At 41.6% G+C, this 15,352-nt stretch overlaps 1 protein-coding gene across 1 annotated transcript in view; it reads left to right on the top strand.

Annotated features, from left to right (window-relative positions):
• Window positions 1–6,649: 6,649 nt before the first annotated feature.
• Window positions 6,650–15,352, top strand: part of LOC118856365 (solute carrier family 22 member 1-like) — a 52,667-nt gene continuing 43,964 nt past the window's right edge. Inside the window, exon 1 of the mRNA XM_036766650.1 lies at window positions 6,650–7,222. Coding sequence (XP_036622545.1) covers window positions 6,812–7,222 — 411 coding nt within the window. The 5' untranslated portion in view covers window positions 6,650–6,811. The remainder of the gene's footprint in view (window positions 7,223–15,352) is intronic.

The following is a 15,352-nucleotide window of genomic DNA, read 5'->3' as shown; positions in this document are numbered from 1 at the left end:
TTCTCTCAGACTGGTGCAGCAGACCTTTCCTGTTGACCTTCTGGGTTGTCTTGACCTGGAAATTTGTTTCATTCTGTCATTTTGTGGATTCTGCTGCTCTAGAATTTGTTTAGAGTAACTTTTTACAGGTATTTGGAGGAGTTTGGGGGAGAGCTCACCAAGTCCCTGCTTTTACTCTGCTATCTTGGCTCTTCCCCATGAATAATACCTTCTAATAAACAGATCTCAAAAACTTTAGCACCTATCAACAGTGACAAATACAAATTGCGGCTCAATGCTTACTTAGCATCCTCCTCAAGACCTTTGGTGGATTCCCATCGACCATCCCATAAAAGAGAAGTGCATTAGACTGTCTTTTAAGGCCTTCCCCAGTCTGCTTTCAGCTTCCCTTTTCAATGTTTTTTTCTAACACTACTTCTCTTTACATACTTAGTGCTTCAGCAGTCTAGGCTACTCTCTCTTCTCTGAATCTGTCTTGCCCTCTCCTGCTCTCCATTTTCACACATCGTTCTCTTCTCCTTGAAGAAGCAGCCCCACCTCAATCTCTGAAAACTTAAGTGAAATATGCTTCCTTCCATGCCCAGCCCAGGCACTACCTTCTCCATGAGGGGTTTTCTGACTCACCCCTTTCTCCCTCTTTGAATCCCCTTAACATTCTGACTCTTCCTGTACCCATAATCATATTCTGACTTATTTGGGGCTATTTGTGCATATCTGATATATTTTTGGCTCTCTTGCATACTCTCCCTCCTCCAAAACTAACCTTAATTCCTTACCCTGCCTCCACAGGGTCCTTTATCATAGTCCCAGAGCTCAGAACTGTATACTAGGAGTATCACAGGTGTTTAAACAATGTGTTCACAAAACTGAATTGATCAGACAGCTGAGATGCCAAAGGGCCAGCTACACTTAAAAATACCTAACAACTTCTTTTTGCTTTATTTGATATGGGACAGCCTAGGACTAGAATCAGAAAACAAAAAATTAAGAGAAATCCCACATTCTCTCCGAAGCTGGCCAAGTGGTATCGGGCCCTGTTGTGTGCAGCTGTTAAGCACCATCTCTGGAGGTGTCTACATGCTCCTGAGCTGCCTCCTTTTACATCTTCTGACATCCTCTATCAGATACAGGAAAAGAAGATTGGTATAGACAGAGAGAGCTGAAGACTAATGCCTAAATATTCTTGTGCTCACTCATCTTCTCTGTTGCCAGCTTAATTAAGGACAGTGATCTGCATCAAGAAGGCCCACTGCAGCAAAACTAGTCAGGATTACTGGCTTTTGGTCCTGGCTCTGCCATGAACTGGGTGACCTGAAGCCCCTTTCTTACCTTCTGAGCCTCAGAAGTGAGGGGATTGGAGAAGCTGGGTTTTGATGTTGTCTCTGACTACCTGGGTGACTTTTGGCCTCAGTTTCCCATTTGAGGAGATTGGGTTAGATGACTGAAGCCTAGATGTGCTTATAAAAATTTAACAATTGGCTCTCTTGGGAAAAAAAAGTATGTGACTCACTTGTAAATTCAATCTGCTTAATTAACATTTTTTTCCACTGACACAATCAACAAAACAATGAATCAAGCCCTAATTTGCTGTGCTTGCAGGTAGCTGGCTTGGTACACTTCTGCCTAAGGTCCTTTGAGTTCAGAGACTATGATACCTAGAATTTCTTTCAGATCAGAGATCTATGTGATTCTATGGTTATAGAAAGCAGGACACTGCCAGTGATACCATGGGTCAAAAGTGGATCATGGGGAACTAAGAGTGCTCTATAGAGAGTTGATACAATTCCATTTTATTCTATATTCAGTATTTAACTATGCGTTGCTTAGAACAGAGCTTCCCAAACTTATCTGACCTACTTCCCCCTTAAAAAAAAGAAATTACTCAGCATTCCCCTGGAAATCTACTTTTTTTTAACCCTTTAACAGATTTTTTTAAAATTTACACCATTTAAAAAAAAAGATCCATCTTTAATAGCTTATTTTAAATTTGTAATTTTTCCCCTGCATTGAAATTTTGATAACATGCTATTACATCATGTAACTGTATAGTATTATATTGTAAACAAGTTGTTACATGCACATTCCTGCTGATGCATGCTGGACTTCCCAACAATGCGCTACATGCTGATACTTGCTTGTTAAGGCCTGTCAGTGGACTTGATGACTAATGGGTTATTACTTGCATTTTGTGTGTTTATTTGGAAAATCATGTAGTCACTATGACTTTAATTCTGTCATACAACAGGTGAAACATGTAGGAATGGTTTTTCAAAATTTTCTTCTCTTCTTTCCTTATGCTTTCACTGCCCCATTATTTTTACTTGATGCTCCCCAACTGCACCTGAGGCTACTACACACCACCCCACATCGTTCCAGTGTCCCCCAAGGGGCAGTATGGCCCACTTTGAGAACCTATGCTTAGAATATACAACAGGCTGATGCAGTGGATAGAGTGCTAGGGCTGGAGTCAGGAAGACTTCAGACACTTACTTGCTTGAGACACTGTGTGACCTTGGGCAAGTCACTTGTCTGCCTCAGGATCCTCAACAGTAAAGTGGGAGCACCTACCTCACAGGGTTGTTGTGAGGTTATTGTGATCAAATGAATTATTTGTAAAGTGCTTAGCATAGGGTCTGATACGTAGGTGCTTAAAAAAATACTTGTTTCCTTCTTTCCTTGAGTTATTATTTCCTTACCCCTCTAATTGCTATAGGGGAAGCTAGGTGGTGCCATAGTGCACAGAGCACTGGGCCTGGAGTCAGGAAGACTCACTTCCGGAGTTCAAATCTGGCCTCAGACACTTACTAGCTGTGTGACCCTAGGCAAGTCATTAAACCCTGTTTGCCTTGGTTTCCTCATCTGTAAAATGAGCTGGAGAAGGAAATGGCAAACCACTCCAGTATATTTGCCAAGAAAACCCCAAATAGGGTCATGAAGAGTCAGACATGAGTGAAATGACTAAATAACGGAAAGGGTTAGGGTTAGATATTTTTTGGTCACCCAGGGAAGTTATGTGTATTTATAATAAGAAAAGAGGATGCTCATCACTTGTTAAAAAAAGAAAGAATATGTCCTTGTTAACATAATTATTCATATCAAAGGGAACCACACATTACCTGCCAAACAAGAGAGAAGAGAAACAGAATTCCTTGAGCTGTCAAAGTCCTTCTGTGCATAATAAAGCATTTTATAGCAATTAGTTGTTGTTCAGTCATTTTTTTTCCGGTTGTGTCTGCCTCTCTGTGACCTCATTTGGGGTTTTCTTGGCAAATATACTGGAGTGGTTTGCCATTTCCTTCTCCAGCTCATTTTACAGACGAGGAAACCTGCTGGTATCTCGGGTAATTCTCTAAGACTGTAGAATATTGCGAATCTACATTAGTGGTGGAGTTGGTCGGGATCCTCCCACCTCCATCCAAAACCCCAGGGGGAGATGGTTCCTTACTTGATATTCCCCACACCAAAGAATATCCAGATCTAGGAAAAAACTAGATGTTATGCTCTATTGTTTTTAAGAGACACAAGGGACAGCAAATGCTTCTAGTAGCTTCTCAATTTTGTCCTTTTTGGACAAAGCTCTAGTCATTCTGCTCTAGTAATGCCTCTGGATATGTGGTCTTGTTTTTTTTAAAAAAAATCTTTTGTTTTTATATCATCTTAATTGTTTTGCTATATAACACTTCCTGCTTCTCATGCCTGATGACTCATCCCTTATACCAAAATTTTTTTTTTTAAATGGGAAAAAAGATCAATTTAGTAAAATCAAGGAACACATCTGATTGTGACAACATGTGATATTCCCCTGCTTTAGTTGTGAGGCCTTTCTTAATGGAACACTTTACAAAGCTAATACATAAGTCATATGATTTCTTAAAAATCTTAAATCATTATATTACGACAAAATAACTCAATGTAATAGCATAGGTAGGTATTACGCCAGGCACTGTTTTAAGAGCTCAAGACACAAATGTAAGCAAGAAGAAAGATAGTCCCTGCCCTCCAGAGACATATTCAAACAGAAGAAGACAACGCCCAAAGGCCCATTTTTATTTTAGTTGACGGTGTTGCTTTAGTTGATGTATAAGGAAGTACCACTAATGAGCACAAAGTTTATTCCCCCTAATTATGGGGTCAGGGTCTGCCATAGAGGATAGAAGGGCTACCTCATATTCAAGATGACGGGTTCAATTCTCACCTCTTACGTATTTTGGGCGGGGGTAGGACTTTGGGTAAATCACTTAAGTATTTTCTGCTTTTCTTTGTATTTCTTACACTTATAACTGTACCAGTAAATAAAAAGCATTTAATAAATGCTTATTGGCTGAATAACTTAACTTAGGGCTCCAGGTAATTCTTTTAAGTTGCAGAACAATTTTGGATCAGCTACGAGAGAGGTTTTCAGGACTTAAACCACCAGCTTCAGCTGTGGTCTAACCCTGGAACCTCCCGAGGCACCTTGGGCATCTTTACCTAGGAATATCCATCTGCCCACTTTGGTCTTTTCATTGTGGAACATGTCTCTGCCATGCTGGAGTTCCTCTCCTATTTTGGAGAAGGGCCCAGGGTAGTCAAATTTCACCCCCCCCCCCCAAGTCTGACTTTTTGGACTTTGAACCCTCCTTGCTTTCTGGCTCTCCTTTCTGTTTTGTCTTCACCCATTAGACTATAAGCTCCTTGAGGGCAGGGACTGACCTCTCATCACTTAACTCTGTGCCTGGCACAGCAAGTGATTAATAAATACTTGCTGCCTGCCAACCTGCCCTTTAGGGATGAAAGCACGTCTGGACAAAAATGAAATAGTAGAGGTCAGTGTCCACTCTTCTCTAGGCCTGTGAAATCCAGGCCTACCACTCACCAGCAGCCACACTTTTGGTTGGCTTTCAGCAGCACCATCAATGAGCTCATTGGGGCAGGACCATCACATTCTCTACAGTGTAGACAAACACTTCATCTCACAGGAGCACTGAAGCAGCTATATGTTGAGATGGTCAGAAGCAGGGGAGACCAAAGAAGGACCAGTGAGGCAATGTCCTTCAATCAATGTAGCCTGCTTATGAATGATCACGAAATACTTGGAGTCAACAGGATGTACCTAGGCTGTGCACTTAGCTGTAAAGTGAGGAAGGGGTGAGACTAGATCAGGGATTCTTCATCTTTGCTGTGTCATGGATTCCTTTGGCAGTCTGGAGAAACCTGTGAACTTCTCAGAATAATGTTTTTAAATGGATAAAATAAAATACACAGGATTACAAAGAAAACCAATCATATTGAAATACAGTGATTAAAATATTTTTAAAAACAAGCTCACATACTCCCAAATTAAGAAGCCCTGACCCAGATAAATCCCTACCAGCTCCCAGTCCCTCTTCCTGGACTGCTCATTATCTCTCACTCCCCCCATATCCAATCTGTTACTAAGGCCAGTCGATTTCACCTTGGCAACATCTCCAAATATGCCTCCTCTCCCCCAACACTCCCACCATCTTAGTGCAGGTGGTCATTGCCTCACACCTGGCAATTGCCTGGTGGTGGATCTGCCTGCCTCCTCTCCCTACTGCAATCCATTTTCCACTCAGTGCCCAAAGTGATTTTCCTAAAGCTGAGGTCTGATCATGACACCCCCTCTCCCCTTGGAAAACTGCAGTGGCTCCCTATCATCTCCAGGATCAAATATAAAATTCCCTATTTGCCATTCAAAGCCTAGCCCCTCTTCAATCTTTCAAGTCTTCTTCCACCTTACTTCCTTACGGTACTCTTCCTACCAGTGACATAGGTATCATGGTTATTCCATGAACAAGAGACTCTGTCTTGTGGCTCTGGGCATTCTCTCTGACTGTCCCTCATTTCTGGAAACTCTCTTTTTTCTTTGCTCCTTAATAAAAGGATTTGTTCTGTAAAACTTGGACTTAGTCAAAAGGCTGCACTTGAGAACCTAGAGGACTACATGTAGACTTGAGGCCAAAGGTTCCCCACCCCTGGTACAGACAGTGAACCAATATAGATTCAGTCAAAGGGCCTCTCTTGAGGACTTAGAGGGCCACATATGGCCTCAAGGCCGCAGGCTCTGTACCATTTGCTAGCTTCTCGCTGTACAAATCCCTGAGCAGATAAACATGGGATAAGAGAAATCATAGATTGAGCTAGAAGGATGTTTAGAGACAATCTAGACAAATCTTATTTTGCAGATGAAGAAACTCAGGGCCAGAGAGGTTAAAGGACTCAAGGTTATACAAATAGTTTTTTTAAAAAAGCAATACAGTTGGAATTTGAACCCAGGTTTTCTGACTCCAGTGGTCTTTTCACTGCACCATGAATACAGGGGGCCCCAAGGGAGAATGTGGAACTGACTAAAGATTTTGGCAGAGAGCTTGTGCATGATCAAGGGTAGCCTTTGATAATTAGTGACCTTTGGTATGTCTGAGTAATAAAAAGCAATATCCTAATAGATAGTCCTTTCAGCACTAGAAGTAGTTTGAGTGTTGATTTTTCCGTTAGCTGTTTAGGTGATATGGAGTTTTTTAAGGTCTCTACTTTATTGACTTTTCTGCCAATAAAACAAACAATCCAGCCCACTGTCATCCTCTGGCCTCCCCCTTCCCCACCCTTGCAACTGAAAGAGTCACAAGGAGGTGAAAGATTATTTCTACTTGGTTGTGTTCCATGTTTATCATGCCTGAACTTGCTTTGAAATGTTGCAATCTGAATTAACTACAAATAGATTATTTGGTGCTGGTAACTTAGACTCTGCAACTTGGGGCACATCTCGCAATGAATTTTATTAGTCGCCTGGAAGTTATTGTCCTAGCCAATTATGCCAACCATAGATGACATTTTAGAGCACGTTGGGGAGTTTGACTTCTTCCAGAAACAAGCCTTTTGCTTTCTATGCCTGCTGTCTGTTTCTTTTGCCCCCATCTATGTGGGGATTGTTTTCCTGGGCTTCACCCCAGATCACCGCTGCCTGAATCCTGGAGTCTCAGAGCTAAGCAAACGATGCGGCTGGAGTTTGGAAGAGGAGCTGAATTATACAGTGCCAGGCCTGGGTGTACCAGGAGATGCTTTTACCAGCCAGTGCCGGAGATACGATGTGGACTGGAACCAAACAGCCCTTAGCTGCACAGACCCGTTAGCCAATTTTACCGGCAACAGGAGCCACATCCCTCTCACCACCTGTCAGGATGGCTGGGTATACGACACTCCAGGTTCCTCCATTGTGACTGAGGTAATAACAAACCAGAATCACCATGCCTTTCCTGGTCTGCTTGTGAGGACCAGTAGGAGTGTCAGGTCTCTAGATAGAGGGGAAGATGAATTCTATTTGTCTAGGTTTGGTTTTGAGAGAAGCAGCATGATGTAGGGGCAGCTAGGTGGTGCAGTAGATAGAAGTCAGGAAGATTCATCTTCCTGAGTTCAAATCTGGCCTCAGACACTTACTAGCTGTGTGATCCTGGGCAAGTCACTTACCCTGTTTGCCTCAGTTTCCCCATATGTAAAATGAGCTGGAGAAGGAAATGGCAAGAAAGCTCCAAAAGGAGTCACAGAATCAAACACAACTGAAATGACGGAACAACAAAAATATAATGTAGTGGCTAGACAGCTGAACCTGGAACCAGGGAGACCTGGTTTCAAGTCCTACCTTTGACATATACTGACTATGTAATCCTAAGTAAGTGACTCAGGAACTCAGTGTACCTATCTAAGGAATAAAAGTTACAGAAAAGGTGTTAATCTGCATTGGTAGAAAAGTTTCCAAAGTCAAAGAAATCACAGGTTCAGTTCCTGTCCCTTTAGGGTACTTTCCTCTCCATGAACAAGGCTGGTAGCATAAGGGTCATCGTTCTCATTTTACAAATGAGGGAAAAGAGACCAAGAGAGAGGTTCATTGACTTGCTGATAATCCCCTCTCTATTAAGTGTCAGAGACACATTGGAAAACAGGTCTCTTGAATCTGTCTGACACTGTTTCCCTTGAGTCATACTGCTTTTCACCATTAATGAGGATTAGTAAGAGTAGGTATCTTCAGCTTGTGGCAGCACCATGCTGAGTCACAGATGGACCGAGTTTGTGTGTATGTGTTTCTGTGTCTGTGTGCATGTATGCGATTTGACTCCTTGTCGAAGGAGACTCCTTTAAAAGGTGAATACATTTTGTAAATTTCGAAATCCCAGACAGCTCAGTCATAGAGCTGCCTGCTTCCAGTAGATTTTTCTGCTCATCTGGACACTTACTCCTGGCCGGTGACTCTAATATCCATCACTTTGACTTTCAAAGGAGTTTAAGGTTCTGAAATCTGGTTTTTCATTTCTTAATCAACATGAAGCATTGCCTCAGTTCTTTGGAGTCAGAGCAGCTACACACTTTGGTAACAGATTTAGAACTCCGAGGAAAGCAGACAACTCAGCCACAGACTCCTCCGCATGAAAGGCCCTTCATGCCTTAAAGGGCCAAGGTCTCACACTAGAAATATCACCTGTTGACTCTACTGAGATTTCTCTTCTGATCTCAAATTTCCTAACATGTGCATGGTTGAAGTGCTCAGACTATGAGTGTTCTCTTTGGGTATGTATGTTGTTCAATCATTTTCAGGCATGTCTGACTCTTTGTGACCCTATCTGGGATTTTCTTGGTCAAGATCCTGGAATGGTTTGCCATTTCCTTCATGAGTTCATTTTATAGATGAGGAAACTGAGGCAAATTGGGTTAAGTGATTTTCCCAGTGTCGTACAGCTAGTAAGTATCTGATGCTAAATTTGAACTCAGGTCTTCCTGACTCCAAGTCCGGCAGCTCTACTCACTTCACCGCCTAGCTGACCCTCCTTGTGTATGGGAATGTGTACCCCTAGACTTCTTGATATCTGACAGAGGTTCTACTTCCTTGAATAACTTGCTCTCAAAGTCTTTGCTGTGATCAGAATGGATCTTGGCAGGGATCCCATACACTGAGAAATCATTCTCCCACAATACTTTAGTAACAGTGAATGTTCTCTAGCTCCTGAAGAACCTTCACACCTTTTGAAATGATCAGGCATTACTAAGATATGGCTAGCCGTCTTAGTACTTTTCTTAAAGTGATAAGAAATCGACAAAGCCAAGTTCCAAAGGTTTGATAGTGGCTTATTTTCTCCAGATATATAGCCTAAGTCGGCAATTTTTTTCCTTGCACATATTAGGCAGAAGTTTCACACTTCTGGTTTTTTTGGGGGGGAGAAGTTTCACACTTCTTAGTAACATCTGCTACCATCTCAGGCAGCTAGGTTGTGTAGTGGTTAGAGTACCAGGCCTTCCTGAATTCAAATCTGGCCTCAGACGCTTACTACTAACTTTGTGACCCTAGGCAAGTCACTTAATCCTGTTTGCCTCAGTTTCTCATCTATAAAACGAGATGGAGAAGGAAAGGGTAAATTACTCCAGTATCTTTGTCAAGACAATCGTAGATGGGGTCACGAAGAGTTGGATACAACTGAAAAACCACTGAGCAACAACAAGCCATCCTGTATCAGTAAAATCTGTTTCTTACTAGTTTGAAGGTCCTTTTATCTATCTATCTATCTGTCTGTCTATCTATCTATCTATCTATTTATTTTTTAAAAAATTTATTTTTAGTTTTCAACATTCATTTCCACAAGATCGTGAGTTACAAATTTTCTCCCCATCTCTACTCTCCCCCACCCCAAGATCTCCTGTATTCTGATTGTCCCTTTCCCCAGTCTGCCCTCCCTTCTATCATCCCACTCCCCCCCATCCATTTTCCCCTTACTTTCTTGTAGGGCATGATAGATTTCTATATCCCATTACCTGTGTATCTTATTTCCCAGTTGCATGTAAAAACAATTTTTTTTAACATTTGTTTTTAGAAGTTTGAGTTCCAAATTCTTTCCCTTCTTCCCTCTCCACCCACCCTCCTTGAGAAGGCAAGCAATTCAATATAGGTTATACATGTATCATTATGCCAAACACTTCCGTAATAGTCATGTTGTGAAAGACAATATATTTCTTTCCATCCTATCCTGTCCCCCTTTATTCAATTTTCTCCTTTGACCCTGTCCCTTTTCAAAAGTGTTTGCTTTTGACTACCTCCTCCCCCAATCTACCCTCCCTTCTATCATCCCCCCTCTTAAACCCTTCCCTCTACTTTCCTGTAGGGTAAGTTGAAGGTCCTTTCTTGACCTACATGCCCAAAGTCATCCTATGGAGCCACATGTTTTTTCATAGTCATAGGGTGGCTTCCTCGAAGCCTGTGTGGGATCAAACACAGTCCAGTCTGACACTCTATTGCAGAGCACCAATTTCTGCTATAGTCTCAGTAGCAACCTTCAAGCCAATAGAACTTAAGCCTTTTGGCATCACTTCCTTACTTGGTTTGTATTGCTTTTCTCAATTCTTCATCTGCCATCATAGGTTGTGAAGATATTTTCCTGGGTTATCTCTGAAATGATTAAAATATGAGGGTAACTTGAGATCCACTGTTCAGGACAACATCACATTTCATATTCTCAGTGTCAGAATCACCTCAGAGCAGGGGGTCCTATGAATTCCACATGGAATGGATCCATAAACAACTGATGAAGAGGTCGTGGTTACTATTTGAGGATTCAGGATGACCTGCTTCCTTGGTCCTATCTCCACGTCTCAGTTCTGGTTTGGTAGGGCTAAGGTTTCATTCTCTCCATAAATACATCCAACATATGACTATCTAATACATGATTATAGCAGAAGAGTTGTCTGCTTTTCTGGATAGTCTCAGTGGTGGTTTTAATATATCAGGTAATTATGGCCTCTATTCTCTTGGACCTTTACCTTTCCAAAGGGTACATGTTTACTTGAGCCTTTGTGGGCTTCTGCTTCAGGATCTTTACTGACACTTTTACTGTAGATAAGACCAAAGCCGGATCCCCTGTGCCAGTGAGACACTATGGACCCTAATTAGGGACCTTTTCAGGTTAAAACCATGTCTCCCAGGGGGAGACTCCCTTTCTTTGTTTCTATGGCTTGAGACAATATTCTTGGGTCAATTAAGATTGAGGCTTTCTTTGCAAAAATTATGGTGTTCCTTCATCTCTGTTAGTATTTGCCTCACCTTGGCTAATTGTGGCAATGATACCCATCAGTCATGATTAGTGATGTGCAGGTATAGATCAGAGTTGTGTATCAGACCTATGCATATTTTACTGCCAACTACATCCATTTTCTCAGGGACAAGTGTTAGTCCCTGAGTTAGTTAGTATTTGTAATTGGGAATTTATAAAGTGAGAAGGATTTTCTTTTTTCCTTTATGCAGAACAACAGAATTGATAAATATAGTATATGCTTTCCCTGGGGTCTCACCGTCACCACCATATAATGACTCTTTGTTGTTGTTTAGTTGTTTCAATCATGTCTGATTCTCCATGACCCCATTTGGGGTTTTCTCAGCAAAGATACTTGGTAGTTTGCCGTCTCTTTCTCCAGCTCATTTTACAGATGAGAAAACTGAAGCAAACAGAGTTAAATGATTTGCCCAGAGTCACACACAGTTAGTAAGTATCTGAGGCTGCATGCGAACTCAGGTCTTCCTGACTCCAGGAGTGGCACTCTATCCACTGTGCCACCTAGCTGCCCTATATAATGATTCTAGGTTTTGTAAGTATGTTTGCCATACAATTCAAATTATATAGCTTTTAGGCCCTTCACAAAGGCAAGAGCTTTTCCTGTAAGACTCTCCACTTATCTACTCTTTTCTAATTCTGTTGCCTTCTGATATTGTAGCATATCTAACACTTGGTTAGTTTAAGCTTCCTATGATTATTCTCCTGGACTAACAAATGTGATAATACTTGTAAAGTTCTTAGGACAGTGCCTAGCATGTAGTAAGCACTAAATAAATGCTTATCCCTTTCCTTCCCCCCTGGAAAGCATAGTTCTACCCTAAAAAAGTTCTCTAGGAGCAGCTAGGTGGTGCGGTGGATAGATCACCTGCCCTGGATTCAGGAGGACTTGAGTTCAAATCTGGCCTCAGACACTTGACACTAGCTGTATGACCCTGGGCAAGTCACTTAACCCCAATTGCCCCATAAAAAAGGTTCCTAATTTGGATCCGTAGTGTCTCACTGGCACAGGGGATCTGGCTTTGGTTTTACGTACGGTGAAAGTATCGTTTTTGGACTTAGATGTCACTCAGTTTCTTTGTGAGAATGCTTTTTCCATTCAGGAGACCTTCTATTCTTTAAGTAGCCACTTCTCAGAGGGTAGCATGTTCATAGGATCATAGATTTAGGGCCAAAAGGGATCCTCGATGCTTTTGAGTCCAAACTCTTCATTTTACAGATGAAGAAACAGACATGGGGGTATGAAGTGACTCGGTCACATGGCTAGTGAGTATCTGAGGAAGGATATGAACTTGATTCTTAACCAGTTCCTGGGACTATTGTCAGTTCATTAAGAATGTTTGAAAGAGTTAATGGTTCAGGTAATTCACAGAGCATTTCCTGAGTGACCCTACATGACTTTGTTACTATTCATTACTCAGCAACCCTCCAAGGCTTTCCCCTTTCTTTACAATATTTTTATAATGTCTTCTCTCTTATTTTTTGTATCTTCACCTAATGTTAGGTAAGAGGCCTCTCTGAATCTCACTACCCATAACACGACAATACCATTTAAGCTTCAGTGCTCATCTTTTAAGGAGATTGCTCCATGCTGAAGACATAGCAAAACTAGTAGCACTAAATTAGAAACCATGTCACAGTATGGCAACTAAACAACAAGCAATTTGCCAATGGGTATCGCTGCAACAAAAATGAACTCAAGACGACGAAGAACGTCAGCTTTTGTCATGTACCGACACGTGGCCAATATTGTTGTTCATCTTTGGTTTTTGAAGAGGTCCAATGACACCACAGGGTAATGTCCTGATTGGTGTGTGAATTGGATTTAAGTGAGACAGAGCTGCACAGAGTCGTCAGCCTCACCCTCTTTTCCAGAGTCATTGAAGTCCAGTGGCGAGACCAAAGTCAAGATGATGGGTGATGGTCTGGGATACAGTGGACGACCTTGGTGTCTTTGATGCCCCATCAAGCTCTGAGCACTCCACAGTGTCTGTTTCAGCTGTCTTTGCGGCTGTTTGAACAAATTGTTCCCATCCTCCCATTCTTCTGGGGGAAATTTTCACATACTTGGGGTAGACATCCTCCTAACTCATCAATGGGTTTGGGGCCTGTTGGTCACCCTCTGCCTGGTTTATCCCATCTGCTGAAATGGTTTTACCGGAGTGTGGCTACTGCACATGCTACAGCTTCTTGGAGCCAAGTAACACTGCAAACAACACACTGTAAATCAAAAACAGCTGCTGATGCTCATAGCCACATCAACATAATGCATTAACAGCACCAATAAAACATTTCACGTAACAAGATCTCCTTGTCAGCAGTGAATTGGTTATAGGAGAAAGAATTGTCCCTATGAGCCTGGGAACACTACTGAACGGAAAACAAAACCGTAAATATTACATTGAGTAATCGGAAAGTCTAAAAAAATAATATTGACCCCTCCTCTCAAAATAGAAATAACCTCCTCAAAATAGAGGAAAGACAAGGTAAAGTAAAATTATCCGAGAGTGGGGAAAATCCCAGTGGAAGCAAAACAAAGCAAAATTTAAAACAAAAATTTAAGCAGCACCTAATTGTCTCATTGGAAAACGGTATCAGTGAATAATACCAGCATACTTAAAATTAAACAACTGAGATATAAAAGTCCAGGAAAAGTGAAAGAGACAAAATTTCTTCCAGCCAGCATCAACAAAAGCTGGACTAGGAATCACTTTAAAAGTCTAAGCCATTACTAAATCCCAATCATGAGAAAGTATTAAAATAGCCCTAAAATAATAAAACCATAAATACTTCTAACAGGAAAAGATTAACCTTACGAAAATTCATTCCCAAGCACCCCACTTATTATAGTTTGTGACCCATAGAGCTCTTCCGAGTAGAGGTGAGTTCCAATTTGTAAAAGATGTCCCGTGCAGTTCCTACAGTAGCAAGAAATGGGCACAAGGGGATAAGGGCAAATAGGAATCTCTCAGACAGGGTAATGCCTTGATTCCCCAATACCAGCCTTTGGGAGGCTGGTCAAGGAAAGATAGGCTTAGAATGTTACCCTTAAGAGACTTATCCTGTCTGGGCTCTCATTTGCCTTGAGTTTGATCTCTCTTCGGTCTAAATTATGTACATTTAAATAAATATTTAAATTATGGCATCTTATGTGTTCTCCTGTTGGTGGGAAACTTGTGTTTGCCTATAGGTGTGATTAAAATATATCCTTCTTGCTCATGGGAATCTAAATTGGATCTAATCTAAATCTAATCTAAATCCACTTTCCACCCCCCCCCCCCCGTACCTCAATTCATCTGAAGCGTGGATGATGTCTCTCCTTTATTTAAAAGGACCAAAACCTCTTTTCAAATCGCTCTGACAGCAGCATACAAACAGCAAGGGTAAAAGGTGGGTAAAGGTGGCCACCAGCACCTTTGTTTATAATCACACGTCAAAACTTAGATGACAATGGAATGGGAGAATGCATTATGGGGCAAATGATGTAAATAAACACTGGCATCTTTTTATCTCGGGAAAGTCTGATCTTTGACTTTCCTTTTGTTTCAACATCTCCCAACTGAGGAAGCTAGGCGAGGCTGGTAGATAGTGTCCCCTCAGTTGTGATTACAGTCATCCCGTGGCAGGGTTCCACCCACTCTCTAAAGGAAGGGGGCAAAGAGGCAAACAGTCAGAAATCAATGCTGCTGGATCTTGCTCACTCCGTGAGTGAGATGGACGAGCTCTTCTTGGAAGACCTCTTTTCCACATATCTTCAAGGTCAGGTTCACAATGATTACACAAACCTGGTGAATTCTGAAATAGCCTATTGGAGATTTCCAATCCGATATCTCTGATGCTCTCTCATCAGCAGCCTTGGAATGAAGGGTTACTGGAGAATTGAGGTCAATTTCATCTCTCTCTCTCTCTCTCTCTCTCTCGCTCTCTCTTTCTCTCTCTCTCTCTCTCCTCCAGCATGGCAGCTTTATGGATTGCAAAAATACTTTCCTCACAATAACTCTATGAGGTCATTAGTACAAATATTATCTCCATTTTACAGATATGGAAACTGAGTTCAGAGAGAAGTAGTGTATCATAGTGCATAGAGAGCTGGACCTGGGGTCAGGAAGACGTGGGTCTGAATCCCATCTCTGACACTTCCTTGTTGTATAACCTTGTAGGTAAGTCATTTAGCCTTGCCAAGTCACAGATTTCTCAGCTGTGAAATGAGAAGAATACCCTAATACCTAATGTACAAGATTGTTGTCAGGCTCAAATGAGATAATGCA

This window comes from Trichosurus vulpecula, chromosome 7, assembly GCF_011100635.1.
Source record: "Trichosurus vulpecula isolate mTriVul1 chromosome 7, mTriVul1.pri, whole genome shotgun sequence".
Classification (NCBI taxonomy): domain Eukaryota; kingdom Metazoa; phylum Chordata; class Mammalia; order Diprotodontia; family Phalangeridae; genus Trichosurus; species Trichosurus vulpecula.
This window is presented reverse-complemented; position numbering and strand designations above follow the sequence as displayed.